The sequence below is a fragment of the Falco rusticolus genome, chromosome 8 (genome assembly GCF_015220075.1).
Source record: "Falco rusticolus isolate bFalRus1 chromosome 8, bFalRus1.pri, whole genome shotgun sequence".
NCBI classification, from domain to species: Eukaryota; Metazoa; Chordata; class Aves; order Falconiformes; family Falconidae; genus Falco; species Falco rusticolus.
In genome coordinates, this window is record NC_051194.1 from 34,476,390 (window position 1) to 34,491,037 (window position 14,648).

At 43.9% G+C, this 14,648-nt stretch overlaps 1 protein-coding gene across 1 annotated transcript in view; it reads right to left on the minus strand.

Moving 5' to 3' along the window:
* Positions 1-14,192, minus strand: part of PDIA5 (protein disulfide isomerase family A member 5) — a 102,029-nt gene extending 87,837 nt beyond the window's left edge. Inside the window, exons 1-2 of the mRNA XM_037397087.1 lie at positions 14,062-14,192; positions 2,308-2,434 (exon numbers count right to left, since the gene is read on the minus strand). Of these exons, the coding sequence (XP_037252984.1) occupies positions 2,308-2,434; positions 14,062-14,139 (205 nt within the window). The 5' untranslated portion in view covers positions 14,140-14,192. The remainder of the gene's footprint in view (positions 1-2,307; positions 2,435-14,061) is intronic.
* Between the last annotated feature and the right edge of the window lie 456 nt (positions 14,193-14,648).

The following is a 14,648-nucleotide window of genomic DNA, read 5'->3' on the forward strand; positions in this document are numbered from 1 at the left end:
TCAACTAATTCAATATAAGAACAACTATATTGGGTCAGACTGAATGCTTGTGTAGACCAGTATCTTGTCCCCAACATTTGAGAGTGAACGCCTATATAGGTCAGAGTAGACAAGTAGAGTCAGTGGGTAGTGACAGCCTCCTCAATCTCCAAACCTCCACATTTTTTATCTTAATCTCCTGAGCCAGAAACAGCTTCTTTGTATTCAACAGCCTTTGCTTGGGCCTGATGCCATCGGAGATGTCAGCCCACACACATTACCTCTCAAGAAACTCTCCTACTCCCAATACCGATAACATACAACTCCCACCTCTCTCCAGCAAAGGGACATAGATACATGGGGGAATTCTTTGCGCGTACTTAACAGTGGAACAGTCTGACAAACACCCTTTAAAAAATAAGCATTCAGGATAGGACAGAAGACTCACAAGCTGAGCAGCCCTGGCAGGATACCCAAGCCGGTAGGGTGAACTAAACATCTACAAATGAGGACATCTCCTGAAGCCAATGAATTTTCTGCATGAGACAGCTGAGCAAAACTAGATGAGTATTTCTGAGAAGCAAAGCCTTTGTTCAAGCAGTACCACTGGATACTGGGCAACATCTCAGCTGGGGGACGTATATCTGGGATTAGAATTGCACCTAGACATCCCTCCTTTTTCCCCTCCCCTCCCCTCTTTCTGGGTGACAGGCAAGGTATTTCTAATTGTGCAAGGATCATTGTTCTAGGAAGAAACACTAATCCCACAATCAGCTCTGCATGCAATGCTTTAGACTGCCAAAACCAACCAATTAAATAATAAAAACAGAAAAAAGAAATCTCCACAACATGGCTTTTTGAACAATGCCCATAGGGCAAAATTTACTTGATGAGTGTCAGAGCTGAAGTGTTCTGGTTGTGCTGCTAAAAATGAAAGCAACCACCACTTAAAATATTAAGCATAAAAAGAAAATTTTCCCTTTAAAAAGCTGAATAATACAGATGTCTTTTTTCTCTAAAGCGTTCCTTTCAAAATCAAAAAGCGTTAGAAATTCTTTTATGACTTTCACTTTGAACCTGTTCCTACAAAACCATTTGGCCAAATTCAGGCGCTCAAAATTCCCCACTACAGCAAAACACAAATATTTTAACAAAAATTAAGTCATATATATAATTTTAACTGTTTCAGAATAAGCATACCTTTAGGAAACAAAATTAATTATACCAACACCTGTACATTTTTTTCTGCAAAATTCTCTGATACTGGGGGGGAAGGCTATTGGGTCACTATATACTGCTCCAATCTGCCACATTATAAACACAGAGCAATTCTATCAACACCATTGTGTTTAACTGAGATTAAAACCTTTGCAACAGGTCAGAAAAGGAGGACCCAACCCCCAAACAAAGCATTACCTTGTATTGCTTGCCTGCAGGAAGGAAAAGTGGCAAGAAAACCAATACAACACTAAGGAAAACTATCTTAGTAACACATTTTACTTCTTGCTGTCCCATGACTTCCACAACCACAACAGCATTCTGCATTTGTGTATGGAACTTAAAGATTGTTCCTTCCTTTTACATGGTGTCACACACAACAACACACCAAAACAAACAAGGCAAAGGTGAAAAGGTACAGCATGAGCAGAACACAGCAAAAGGAAAAGCACACAGATGGGTAAAAGCAAGAGTGAACAGCCAGAAAGGAGAGCGTGAATGAGAGAAGACAGCAAAGATATTCAAGAGGACAGGTGGCATGATGTGAAATGAAACATTTCTGCCTCTTACACAAGCAGCTCGGGATTTATTTTTATATTTTGTTAATTAAAGTTGAAAGACAACCATGGGACACTCAAAGCTGTCAGAAGCAAAGATGGACTGATTTCAGTACTAAAACTATTCATTAAGCCTTTCAGTGTCACCAGGAAATTGAAACTTGCAAACTACTATGAAAAACACACCAGAAAGTTCTAGCCAATAGCTGTTACAAGCAGCCAATTCTGGAGATAAAGCCAGAGCAAAGTACATTTTTGCCAGTGTGACAGAACAATTAGAAGACCAAATTAAGAAGGCTCCAATCTTGAAACATCACGAGCCTGAGTTAGAACAACGGGCACCAGTCCTGAAGAAGGCCTTGTAGTCATGTAGAAGCACCTTGCAGTCACATAAGGCAACACCGAACAGGGAGCAAGTAAGTAAGTGCAAAAAGCTTACTCATCTGAGCATGTACACGGGTAACTGAAGATACACACAGACGTTCAAACACACACGACTTGTTGGACATGAAGAGCTGTGATGTCAAAAAAAGAAATAAAAAGGAGGACTTACCAGATTTGGAATAGAGCACTAATACATTATTCCGTGTCCTGAGAAGCTTCTTAAAATCCTTGTGGTCACTTATTTTTTCTATGAGTGGAGACAGCTTCAACGAGCACACAAACACTGGCAAGAATACCTACAGAAACACAAAGCCAGAAACATTAGTAACATGCTGAGAAACAAAACACAAACTGCTTTTGAAATTGCTTTGACCGTTTTCCACAACCTTGAGACACACTGCCTTACATAAACTACTGTGTCAATTTAATCAACAAAAGCCAAAAAAACCCAAAGCCACACACATGACTTTTTTTGAACTGGACCAAAACCACTTCCAGCAAGCATCCTTAATTGGAGAGATGAGATAAACACAACATCAAGAAATATGGGTTTAGTTAAGAAGCCATCCCCTCCTAAAGGTTTGTTCCCTAGTCAGATAATCAGATAAAAATTCTTATGTAAATTTAATATACTGTAACAAGAGCAGCAGTGAACTACCACTTTGAGAGCACTCTTGTCCCAGATCTCAGAATACACTGCAAACGCAATCAAGTACTTTGATATCCCACAGAAGATAGCAGGAGCCAGGAAGTTAAAATAACTGACCCACACTGACACAGAGCAGATGAAGGAAACTAAAACAGAATTTGCAAGTAATCAGCATCTGCATTACCGCACTAACCACAACCCTCTCCCACCTGCTCTTCCAAAGCGGAGCAGGGCTTATGTTTCACCGTGGCCATACCGTACCTCACACACACACACCAGTGCCTTTGCCACAAGACCAAGTTTGACTTTCATTGGCCACATGGAAGGCATGGCATTTAATTTCTCTGCATCTCTGTTCTGTTTCTATGCAAAGAAATTACTTTCTTGTTACATCTTTTGGTCTACTTAAATCATGACCGCTCCAGAGTCTGTCTTTTATCCTAAAGTAAAACTCCTATCAAAATATGACCATAAGCTCAGCTGGGGCCTCTACTGCTCATTTGTACTGCAGTAATCTTCAATAATAATAATAATAATCTTTATCGATCAGGCTATTTGCCTCCCTTCTGCACTGTACTGAATTCACACTAATGGAATGATTATGGGAAGCTCAGCTGGAGAAATTATCTAGTTTAGATTCACCTTACAGTAAAACCTTAAAACTTAATTGCTTGGCTAAAAGCTTTAGCTCATTTGCCTAACACACATGAGATTCAATGTTTTCTTAATTACAGAACTGATTTTGATCATGTCTCTCTCCAAGTGGGCTGGAAAATGTGTCCAGAGTGGATGTGAAGTAGTAAGAGGCTGTTGTTCTTACATCCCTTGTATTACAGATTGCAGTATTCAAAACAAGGCACTAAGCCAATCAAAGCCAGAACAGGCAGCCCCAGGCACTACAACTCCATTACAAATTCAGCTATTTGCAAACACCACGTCACTGAGGCACAGAAACAAAACCTGCACCTATGAAACATACTTTGTAAGTGCCGGAAGTTTTTACATGTGGAAAGGGGAGTAGGAGTTTTGGGATGCATGAGGGAGAGAGAAGAAGCTGAGCTGAAATGGAGGTCATCGTCAAAACAATCCCATGACGTGGTCAGGAATTTAAAGTTACAAGAAGATGCACCTACAACATAGAGTACTAATGCAAGACAGGCTGTACAGGCTTAGAGCAAACAAGCTATCCCAGTCCACAGGCAGGATTCCCACACCTAACCCTGCTGACGAGATGGAACAACTGTGAGAAGGGAAAAAGCACATTTGCAAGTCAGTTCTACCTTCAGCATAAATGTCCTTGATGCTTTAATTTGACCGACAGACTCACATTCTTCTAAACCCAGATGTCCAGAGCTCAGCCTTCCTACTTCAGGCTGATGTATATGAATCATTTGTATATTTTCTGAGCTAAATACATGGTGTTGCCAATCAAAGTAGACAAATATAGTCATGCTAAGTGAGGTGACAAAGATATGCAAATTCCTGCTCAAAACTCATCACAATCAAGAGGCTATACAGGAGGGATTAATCTAACATTGACTTATGAGCAGATCTCTTTAATCCTAAATATTTTTTACAAAACTTTTTCCTTCACCTCATTTTTTGTAACTATCCAAGTGTCTTGAAGTTTTATTTATGCCTTGAGTTACAGAAGACTAAAACCAAACTTTACGGCAACTAAGGCTGAAAACAGGGGTGCGGGGGGGAAGTAAAACTACAGGTTGCTACTTTGATTTGGAAAACTGGATTCAATTAAGGATATTCTAGTCTATGAAATCACTGCCAAAAAGAAATAACTGGACTAAAAAAGCCACAAAGGCCACTTTCAACGTAACACCAAACAGTATGATGAACTTTAAAGCATCTGTACAGTTTTACTGATAGCTCGGAAATACATGTATTTCACATGATTTCCAGATGGAAAGGCTGTCTAGCCAATTTCAATGAGTTTTCTTCTTCTCTCCCTTCCCATAATGGCAGAGCTATAAACCCCTTGAAAAACTGGATTCTGGAAACAGCGATAGCTTTAACTACTGCCTTGTCAGTGTTGCCACTAACAGAAGACGTGCTGCGCTGGTGGACCAGCAGGCACTTGGAGGGCAAAGCATGTCACATTGCACCTATCTACTGCTACTTTGCCCAATTCCTCCCCAGGTATCAAATCAATACATGTTACTCATTTTCCCGCAGTTTTACTACAGCAGCTCCCTCTGATCCTATGGTTTAGACCAAAACCCACTGGGAAAGGCACTGTGTGTACAAGCACACCAGTCAGCCCTGCTGACTAAATCGTCATCTCCCTTTAATTAAGATTAATGTTGCAGCCTTCCCTGGTTATAAAACCCAAAAGGTCCAAGCTGAAGGCATCAAGCTGGAAAGAAACACCCTGCCTGCATATCTAAAGGCAGTCACAGCAATACTGGGAGGTTATCGGCTGAACAGGAAAGCTCACCACCTCCCAAATAGCCATTTGCGCTACATGGTGTTTGCAAACTGATAAGAATTAAGTAGTTCCATGCTCTCCATCTTTTCCCTGCTGAAATTAAAGAGTAAATGAGAGGCAGGTTTACTGTTAAACCTCCTGAAGAACCTCTGCCTTCACTACCAGCTCCACCGAAGGCAAGTGATGCCAAGCGGTTGTTTTCACCCAATGCTAGTCCAGGCACAGGGCTGCTTTGCCCTGCTCCAGAGCCAATGCAGTGATGACCCCATCAGTGGCCACAGCCTCACCAGGGCTACAGCCACTAGTGCTAGCAACAGCATGAAATCAAGAGGATGGAAAAAAGACAGTCCTGTGGAAGCAGTTACACACCACTCTTCTTCAGAGAAAACCAGGCTCCTATTCCTCCACAGCCCACAGGCAAAGCAGCTGCAAAGATTGAAGCTCATTTGCATGTACTGTGCTATATGGCTTTAATTGTGATACACGACTCAGGTAGATTTACTCTAGACATTTTGCAGGAGAGCTAGTCAGCCAGGCACTGCCCGATGAAGCATGCTGCTTCTTGTTTAAATCCAGGGCACAAGAGGAGATGAGCTTACATTAAAAAAAGAAAAGGTCAAGAAAGGTGACAGTCCCTCCTGGTCAGGAAGCTTCTTTTCATACGCCTCAGGAAGTGCTACATTCACACATATGGAACTCTATAAATAAGAAACAAGCTAAACTCTCTTGTCACTCGAGCATCCTAAAACTTTAAAATGTATTCATAACCACCACTGAAAAGTTAAGATAACACTCGATTTTCCTCAAGAAGCTGCCAGCCTCAGTACCCATTGAAGTAGAAGGTGTATTAGAACCGACACATGCAACATCTGTGCCACTCCTGCCCTGTGACAGTTATGCTGACAAGGGATCACAATAAAACTGAGTGAAGGTCTATTTCATTTTATGCTGTGCTTGCACAGTGCCTAGCATAAGGAGTCCTCATCCATGGTTGGCTCGGTGAGCTGGAACCAACACAACAGTCACCTGGTATTCTTGGATGTAAGAAACTTTGGTGCAGACCGTCAGAAAAAGGCAGACTACACGCAGCAGACTATGAAATGCAAATCTGGTAGCAGTTCTAGTCTGCAGATTTTCCCCAGCTCAAGATCTCAGTCTGAATTTATTTTCACAGGATTTTTTTATGGTTTAGGTCGCACATCAGTCGTGTGATGGTAGTGTCTGATCTAAGATGCATGAAGGATTCTCAAGTAAAACATAAGCAAACCCAAACCCTCAAGACAGTAAATTCAAAACTGCTGAGAGACACTGCTATTCAAGTACAAGGTACAAAAACACATGGGCTCCAGCTCTGCCTCTGCTCTTCAAATCAAAGTATGTATTTAAACATATAATCTTGCAAGCAAGGTGGAAGAAGTCTGATCAGTCAAAAAGGTTTAATTTTCCTTTCCCCGCCCCACTTACAGCAATCCCTGGCAGAGCTGCTGAATGTAAGTGTTAAAGAGCAGCGAAACACTCCTGAACCCCACTCCCTTAGAACCGGTACCCAATAAACATCTGAGCTTTCAGAAACCCAGAGGCATAGAGAGTTACAGGCAAATAACTTACTACTAATTATACTTCCAGGACTGACACTATTAAAAAATGTGGTCACCCCTCAGGCTGTGTTTTCTCAAAATCACCAAGCATCTGAGAAATCAGAGTTTATTTCTCAAGTTTTTACTCTTCTCCGAATCTCATTTCGGAATGAAAAACAGGGAATATCTTTCAAGCAGCCACAAGAATGTATTTTCATATTTTACATTTATTATTCAAATTAAATGTGATAAATGCTTAACCGCTGTTCCCACAGAACCCAGTTCAATTTATGAGTTGTTCCCCACAAAAGCTTTGTGACAGCATGGTCTTCTGCTAAGGATAAGCAGCATGTCTAGAGAATAATTTTTTTATTTATTTATTTTAAATCAAGGGCAACGAAAACACACGGTTTTTAAAAACAAGAAAATGCAAATCAGAATTAAATAAGGAAGAACTATCAGAGGAGTAGCACTGTACACTGGACAGAAAAAGCATTTCCTATTTCACCTATTTCCATCTCAAGAAAATAAAAAAAATATATTTCCCTGGACACAAATTATGCATTAAATATATAAATGGATACGTGGCTGAAACAGTGTTTAGGTGCCTGAATCCATATGCCAACATTGACTTTTTTATGCACACACTAACACTTACATGTATAATTAGGTAGACAATTTGTACAGTATTCGTCGAGAATAGCTAGGGCTGACATGAACAACGCTGATTCTAGCGCAACTGGTGCTTTGCAGGGACACAGTCTTCCATTCAACCACAATTTCAAAAGCCTATTTTTCCAGCAAGACATTGACTTTGATTTCTGTCTTAGCTTAACCACCCACTGATGTCATTCTCATTTGGGGACAACAGCACTCAACCCACTGTAAATATGATCAATGAGCAGGGTCCTGTACATATGAAACAGATTGTGCCTGACAAGGCATTTTATGGGAATCTAGCTGAAGAGCAAGCCTGCCTCAAAGTTCCAAGCAATAATGGAGATGACTGAGTTTAATTTCATAATTAATTTCTTTAGGAGGGGAGTCGTTCACATTCTAAACAGGGGTCTCCTCTGCTACATTAACACGGGGGACTGGGGAACAGGCAAGAAATTCCAAGAACAAGACCCGATCTCACCTTCCCTTTCCTACTCAGCTCCCAAAATGAACCCTGTGGTGAAGCATGCATTTAACTTCAGAAGGTAGTTTTGAAGCAATACCTCTGTACTGCAGTGGTGGAGGTTTGTAGGCTCCTGGGGTGCAGGCAGTATGTGTGTACTGAAAATACCAGGTCTAAGTCATCTCCAGGCAAGTGCAAGAGAGAAACTGATCTGTTGCTCCCTCCCTCCCCCCCTCCCCCCCCCCCAATTTGTTCTCGCTTGAAAATACAAGATGTTAAAATCCAAACCCCTCTTGTTTACAACAATCACAGTTTGACTGCAGATGTTTTATCTTCCTTGTTCATCATACAAACCACTCTTGACCTTGTGCAGTAATTGCTTGCTTTTCACTCACAAGCCCTCCCTCTGCTGCTATTTACATTCAGGGTTGTGCTGCTTTGATCACTGAGCCATTTGTAACAAATGCCTTCCAAGATGGATAGTGATAACTAGGACAGTCCCCTGTTTTCATTCATGATGAATATCCAAAATAGCTGTAGAAATGTTTTAATCAAATCGGATGAGGGGAGACAGGTTATCTCTGTTATCCAAAGGTACCTCAAGGAAGCCCGCTAAGAATTTATTATTCGAATGAGTAGGGAAGAGAAAGGGTAGCACTTGGGTCTCAGACGTCAGGCATCAGAACTGAAGTAGCCCCTGCAATCCCACAGGGGCTACAAAACCATCTCCCAACCACACCTGCAGGGGTTCCCAAACTGCAGCCTGCTGAGGACCCCCAGCACACAGGCTGACATTATCTGCAACCGATCCAAAAGCCATCTACAGGCTCAGTAGGGAGTGGTGACTCCTATGCCTACAGCAGCACGGGATGACCAGGTGAGAGGCGCTCCAGCAGACACGCTGGAAGATCAGTAACTTCTGCTTTGGAAGACTGACAGCATCAGAAAAAAACACGCTTTGTCTAACAGATTACATTTGCAGATACTCCCATCGGACACTTCTTGTGTTTTATTTATTTCCCGTGCACTCTGAGGAAGAGCACACTCTTACTCCGATTACAACACAGATCAATTAACTCCCACCTCAAGCCATTCAAGGAATAAAAAAAATCCCAAGCACTGCTGACATTTTATTGTGGTAGGTCACATCTGCAAGAGGCAAGTGTCATATCTTCTTTTGTTCACAATGAAAGGCAAATTAAAATCCTGACACCATGTCTTGGTATTCTTTAACTTGGGCTGAAGAATGCTACAAATAAGGCATTCCGCTTAACACAGTGTTTGCTATGTTCACTTTCCAAATGTAGAAGATAGCAAAAAATACCATGGAGACGTCAAGATATGACTAGACTACTGTTCATATTGTTCTTAAATGCTGGGTTTTAAGGAACATAAGCTACAGGCATAAAGTCTGTACTAAAGGTTGTTCTTAAGGGCCCTGTGCAGACAATTAATTGTATGGTTTATCACTGGTTTTCAAATGCTTAGTGAAGGAAAACCTGTGCAACTATTTACTAATTAACAACTAACTGTAATAGGGTCCATTACTAATGCTGACAAAGAACTTTCTCCTATGAATGTGATGCTTGCTTTCTCCACACCAGGCATTGGTGAGATGTATGTTAAACAAGCTGTTGATGAAATAATGTTTCAGATTTCACTTCTGAACAAGCACGTTTGGATCACTTCAGATGCTAAGGGCATGAGCAAAGCATTGCCACATAATCCCCCACTAAAAACTGGGTTTTGAAGAAGTTTAAAGAAGTATCACCTACTCAAGAAGCACATAGGAGATGCTATAAAAAGATGACAAAACCACTATTAAAGGGACTTACAAAGAAGAGACGGCAAAAAATGACACCTGAAAATCCTTAGCTCTTTCTTTATATGGCACTTGTTATCTTCAAAGCATTGCACAAATATTAACTAATTAATCCTCACATTTTTCTGCCAGGTGATAGGAGATGAAGCTTAATTTAAATAGTTGAGTAAGATTCACATAGAATGGAAACTATCTGCAAGAGGCAAAAGGGAGGCAGCATCAGAGCATGCCGGCACACAGCTGATCCTAGAGCAGCACACTGCCACATGCTCATGGCATGCTATCTCCCGAGAACTGAGGAGGGGGAGAGAAAGAGTCTATCTGCAGACACCCAGCAAATATGCTGTATGACTATAAACCCAAGGACATCATCAAGGCAGCCACAAGAGATTACCTTTGTCATCTGTGTTCTGCAAGCACACAAATCACAGTGCCCTCCACCAATGCTACCAACTACTCTCAGCTAGCAAAGTGCCAAACCTGAAGACCCACTTTACTATCACATTTTTCTGCCACTCACAAGCTCGAAATGGTGGCAGGATCAATATAAACCATAACTTACTTCCAAAGTGACCCTGTCCACATCAAGGAATTCAAGGCAATGCTAGTTTTTGTGATTCAGGTTGCAAATTGCATTGAGTTTTCCCATTCACAGACCTCCAAACACAACTCTGAAGAAAGGCGAGTCTCCTTACCTTCATTTTACTGAAATGAAGGAACTCAAGGAACCACCGCACCAACCAAAAAGCAAAAGAAATGGTCAACAGAACAAGCGCCTCTTCCACCACCAATTGCTCACAACACTGTGAACACACTCCCCTGGCTGAAAATGCTTCTGATGACCACACCATGCTTGTGGCAACACCCCAGGCCTTCTGAAAGGGTGCTTTGGCACAAAGCTAGTGGATTCAAAACACCACTCCATAAGAAACAGTTCAGTAACAAAACCAGTCCTGAAAGTCAAGGTTTGATTTGGGATAGGCATCTGACGAGACAGGGCACATGTTTCACAGATCCATACTTTGAAGAGGGAACAGATGCAGGAAATAGGAAGGGGGGCAGGGGAAGGCGGCAAGTAAGGAATTTGCCTCTGAAACACCCTGACTGCAGCACACCACCTCCCAAAGCAGCTCCTGTAGTACAAACAGTGACTGGATGGGAAGAGGCACTCCCAAATTCAAGCCCAAATGCCACCATGGGAAACAGCACCCGAGCACTGCAAAGAAGCAGCACTTGCACCTTGCCTGCAAACTCACCAGAGGCAAAGTCGCTGCTGCCACACTGCAGGGCCACCTGCAACACAGAGAGCTACACCCAAGCCCTCCCCACAGGCCTGGATTCACAAGGCCATGCTAGTGCTCACCGGTGCATTCCTGTGACATTACTGGGACTTGAGGAGCTGGCAGCCTGAAATATTCCTTTCAAGCCTGCCTTTGAAGGCACCGGGTTTGAATGGCACCAGGTCAAGAAGCCTGCTTTCCAATGGCTGTAGGTCGGTCAGACTCTCTTGACTCAGTTTCTCTGCCATTAAACCAACACTCAGAAGACAAAAGCGACCTTTGCCACACTGGCCTGATAACATTCATCAGTGTTTGCAAAGCAAACAGATCCCAGATGCACAGTCCTGTTGGAAGCAGTGGCTGGCCTCTGCCAAGGGGCAGGACAGTACCCCATACATCAGAGGAAATGCAAATCCACCTCAGTGTGAAACTCCTCCCCAATACCTTTAATAGTAAATACAGTCCTTTGGGCATGAAATATAGTCAACCACTTGACATACCAAGAAGAGAATTATCTCTGTAAAGCTAAGCCACAACTTCCCCACGACTCTTCGACTCACTCAAGAAATAAAACTACAGCAGGCAGAGATCACTGGGGTATCTTCCTCACATGTGTGTCATATTCGCAGTGATGCAGAACACCTTAACATCTTCCATTAGAAGATACTGAAGTGGCTTCTTCATCCAGCTTTGTAGTTTTCCTTTTACAAATGCAGGAAGTCTTACAGAGATAAGGATTTAAATTCTCAGAAGCCACCTCTAGATTTCGGGTCCTACTTTAAAAATGAGCCCTATTTTTCAGGAGCACTATGCATGCACAACTCTAGCTGCTGTCCCAGGTGCACTGCAAGCACTCAGCACTTCTAGGGGGAAAAAGAAGAAGAAATAAAAAAAAAATCATGTTTCATTACATAAAAAAGGACGGATTGGAAGGAAAGACAATGTTCTCATAAACCTCTGTCCTACCAAGCAGCTGGCATTACCTTTGCTTTAACTTTACACACTGAGAACATCCAGATTTAACAGCCTCACTGACTTTGCAAACATTGACTCAAGAAAAATGTAAAAGCAGGTTTTGCAATGTCACAGCTGTAGGCTAGTTTTTTAATCCTGGTGTACAGCGAGCTACATATTTCAAGATGAAAAATCACACCTTTAAGTGCAAGATAATGCAAACTGTAAGAAATAATTTAAACTACTTGTACACAGCAAAGGGGAAAGAATTAGCTGAATCAACAGCTCAATGAAGGCATCTGCTCAGCATGCAGCATCACAGAGCAAACAAAATGCTGGGGCAAATTAAGAAGGGTAAGAGAGAATAATGTGAATAAATTATAATGGCTTCGTATAATTTCACCAACAACAGCAGGCCCACTCTGCTCATCTCAAAAAAAACAGCTCTGCAATACAAAAAGCCCAAAGAAGGGCAGCTAGGGTAGTTAAAACCAACAGATTCACATGAAAAAAGCTAGAAAAAAAAAAAGAATATTTTAATCTACAAGAAGTCACAACAAAACACTTACATTAACATAAAATGAATGTTAAAAAGTAAGGTAAGGTCTGACAGTCACAGTGGATATAGAAGGAAACCCACAAATAACTCCACGTGTTTATTTATTTTAAATGAAGGGAAAATTCAGTTCACTTGTAACTTCACTTGGTCCACAGTATATACTTAATCGAACAAATACACTGCCACAAGTATCATTGAGAAAAGTACTGCGTATATATTAAAGATGAGCCACAGGGTGAAAAAAAGTGTGCCACTTTAAGACCTATCCAACATTTTAGGAAGAGTTCAGCCTGACTTCAGTTTCACTTGAAATCAATAAATAAACTGCATAGCAGAGGTTTCTGCGCTTCTAGACCAAGCTCAGAAGAAAACAAAGCTTGTGCAGGATGCACAGCATTTCTTTTGTCCCTCCTCCTGACCGAGCTGATCATCGCTAGGCCCCTGCCCAGGGCAAAAGGCTACATCAGCTAGGGACGATGCCTTCGGTCCCACAATGGCAATTCTAATATTAGTACACAATAAGCATAGGGCAATTAGCAATTCCATACTTGATTTTTATGAATTACATAAGCACTTTGGTCATGCATTTCCAAATACATTTCAGACCACATGTGCATTACAAAAAATTAACGTAATTTTTCATTAATTATTAATTTCATTTGCCCAGACAGAAGAAAGAACTGTAGGTCAGGCCAATCAAGGAGCGCATTAAAGCATGCCTTCGCCATTCTTTTGTGCTATTTATGCTAAATTCTGTGCATAAAAAAAAAGAAAAATGAGACTTAAAAATATTTCTGTAAGTCAAAGGAGTCTCCCTGAGGTAAGTGGTGTTCTACTTAGCGTAATTTCAATGAAACAGACCCAGATCCTCCGGAACGCACAAAGATGGAGAGCACCACATCTGAGGGACACACCGGCAGGGGCGGCAGGGCTGTCCACGGGGGCCAGGGCTTGCCCACGGGGGCCAGGGCTTGCCCACGGGGGCCCATGCCCGCGCACAGGTGCACAAAGCCGAACGAGGCAGCTTTGCTGCGGCAAAGCCACCGCCGAGGGAAGCCTCTGCCGCCGCGGCTCCGATTTTCACACAAAACTTACTCAGGCACGAAACGCCCGCCAGTTGGAGCCCCCGGGGCCGGTGTCGGCCGGGGGCTCCAGCCCGCAGCCGGCAGGGGAGACAACGCCGCCCGCCGGGGTGGGTTTTCCCTGCGTAGTTTTCTGAGAGACAGAGGGAAAAGGGAGGGAGGGAGGCAAGAAAGCAGCAGAGGGGCTGCACGCTGGGGAGAACACCGGGGAGGAGAGCTGCCGGTGCCCAGCCGTGCCGTGCCGAGCCCGCCCGGGCCGGCGGCTGGCGCTGCCAGCGGGACGCAGCCGCCGCGCCCAGCCCGAAGGGCCCGTCCCGCTCCCAACTTTCGCCCAACTCCGCCGGCCGCGCCGAGCGCCCGCCCCGGCCCGGGGAAGAGGGAGAGACACCCCGCACCCGCCGCCGCCGCCGCCTCGGGGCGCGGCCGCCGCCACTCACCGCCAGGCCAAGCAGCAGCAACGGCGGGAGCCGCCCCCGGCGCCGCGCCGCTCCCGCGCTCTGCCCCGGCACAGCCATCGCCGCCGCCGAGCCGGACCCGCTCCGGACCCGCCGCCGCTGCGGGCTGCTGCCACGTCTGGCGGCGCAGGCGCGCTCCGCCGCTACCGCCCGCCCGCGCGGCGGCATGACGGGGCTTGTAGTCCGCCCCGCGGCAGCGGGTGGCGGGAGGGTGCGGGGGCTCCCACGGCAACCGCAAACCGGAGCCCGCACACCGCAGCCGGCAGTGCCAAGGGAGAAGCAGGCTCCCTCCAAGCCGTTTCGGCCGTGATGAAAAAGAAAAACGTTCCAGCGCTTCTCCCCTCTGGTTGCGCTGGCCTCCCCATCGCGTAAGTTTTTCGCATCTCCGCCCCCCTCCCGGTGTGTGCCTTACCCTCGAGAGCCTTCTGGCAAATAACCGCCTCCTTGATGATTTTTTTTCAGGGTCTTTGAAAGCTTCTGCTGGTCTTGATCTGGAGTAAGAGGTGAATAAGGGGACAAAAAATACAGACGGAGGAAAGTTAACTGGAAGGGAGGCTTGGGAACTAAGA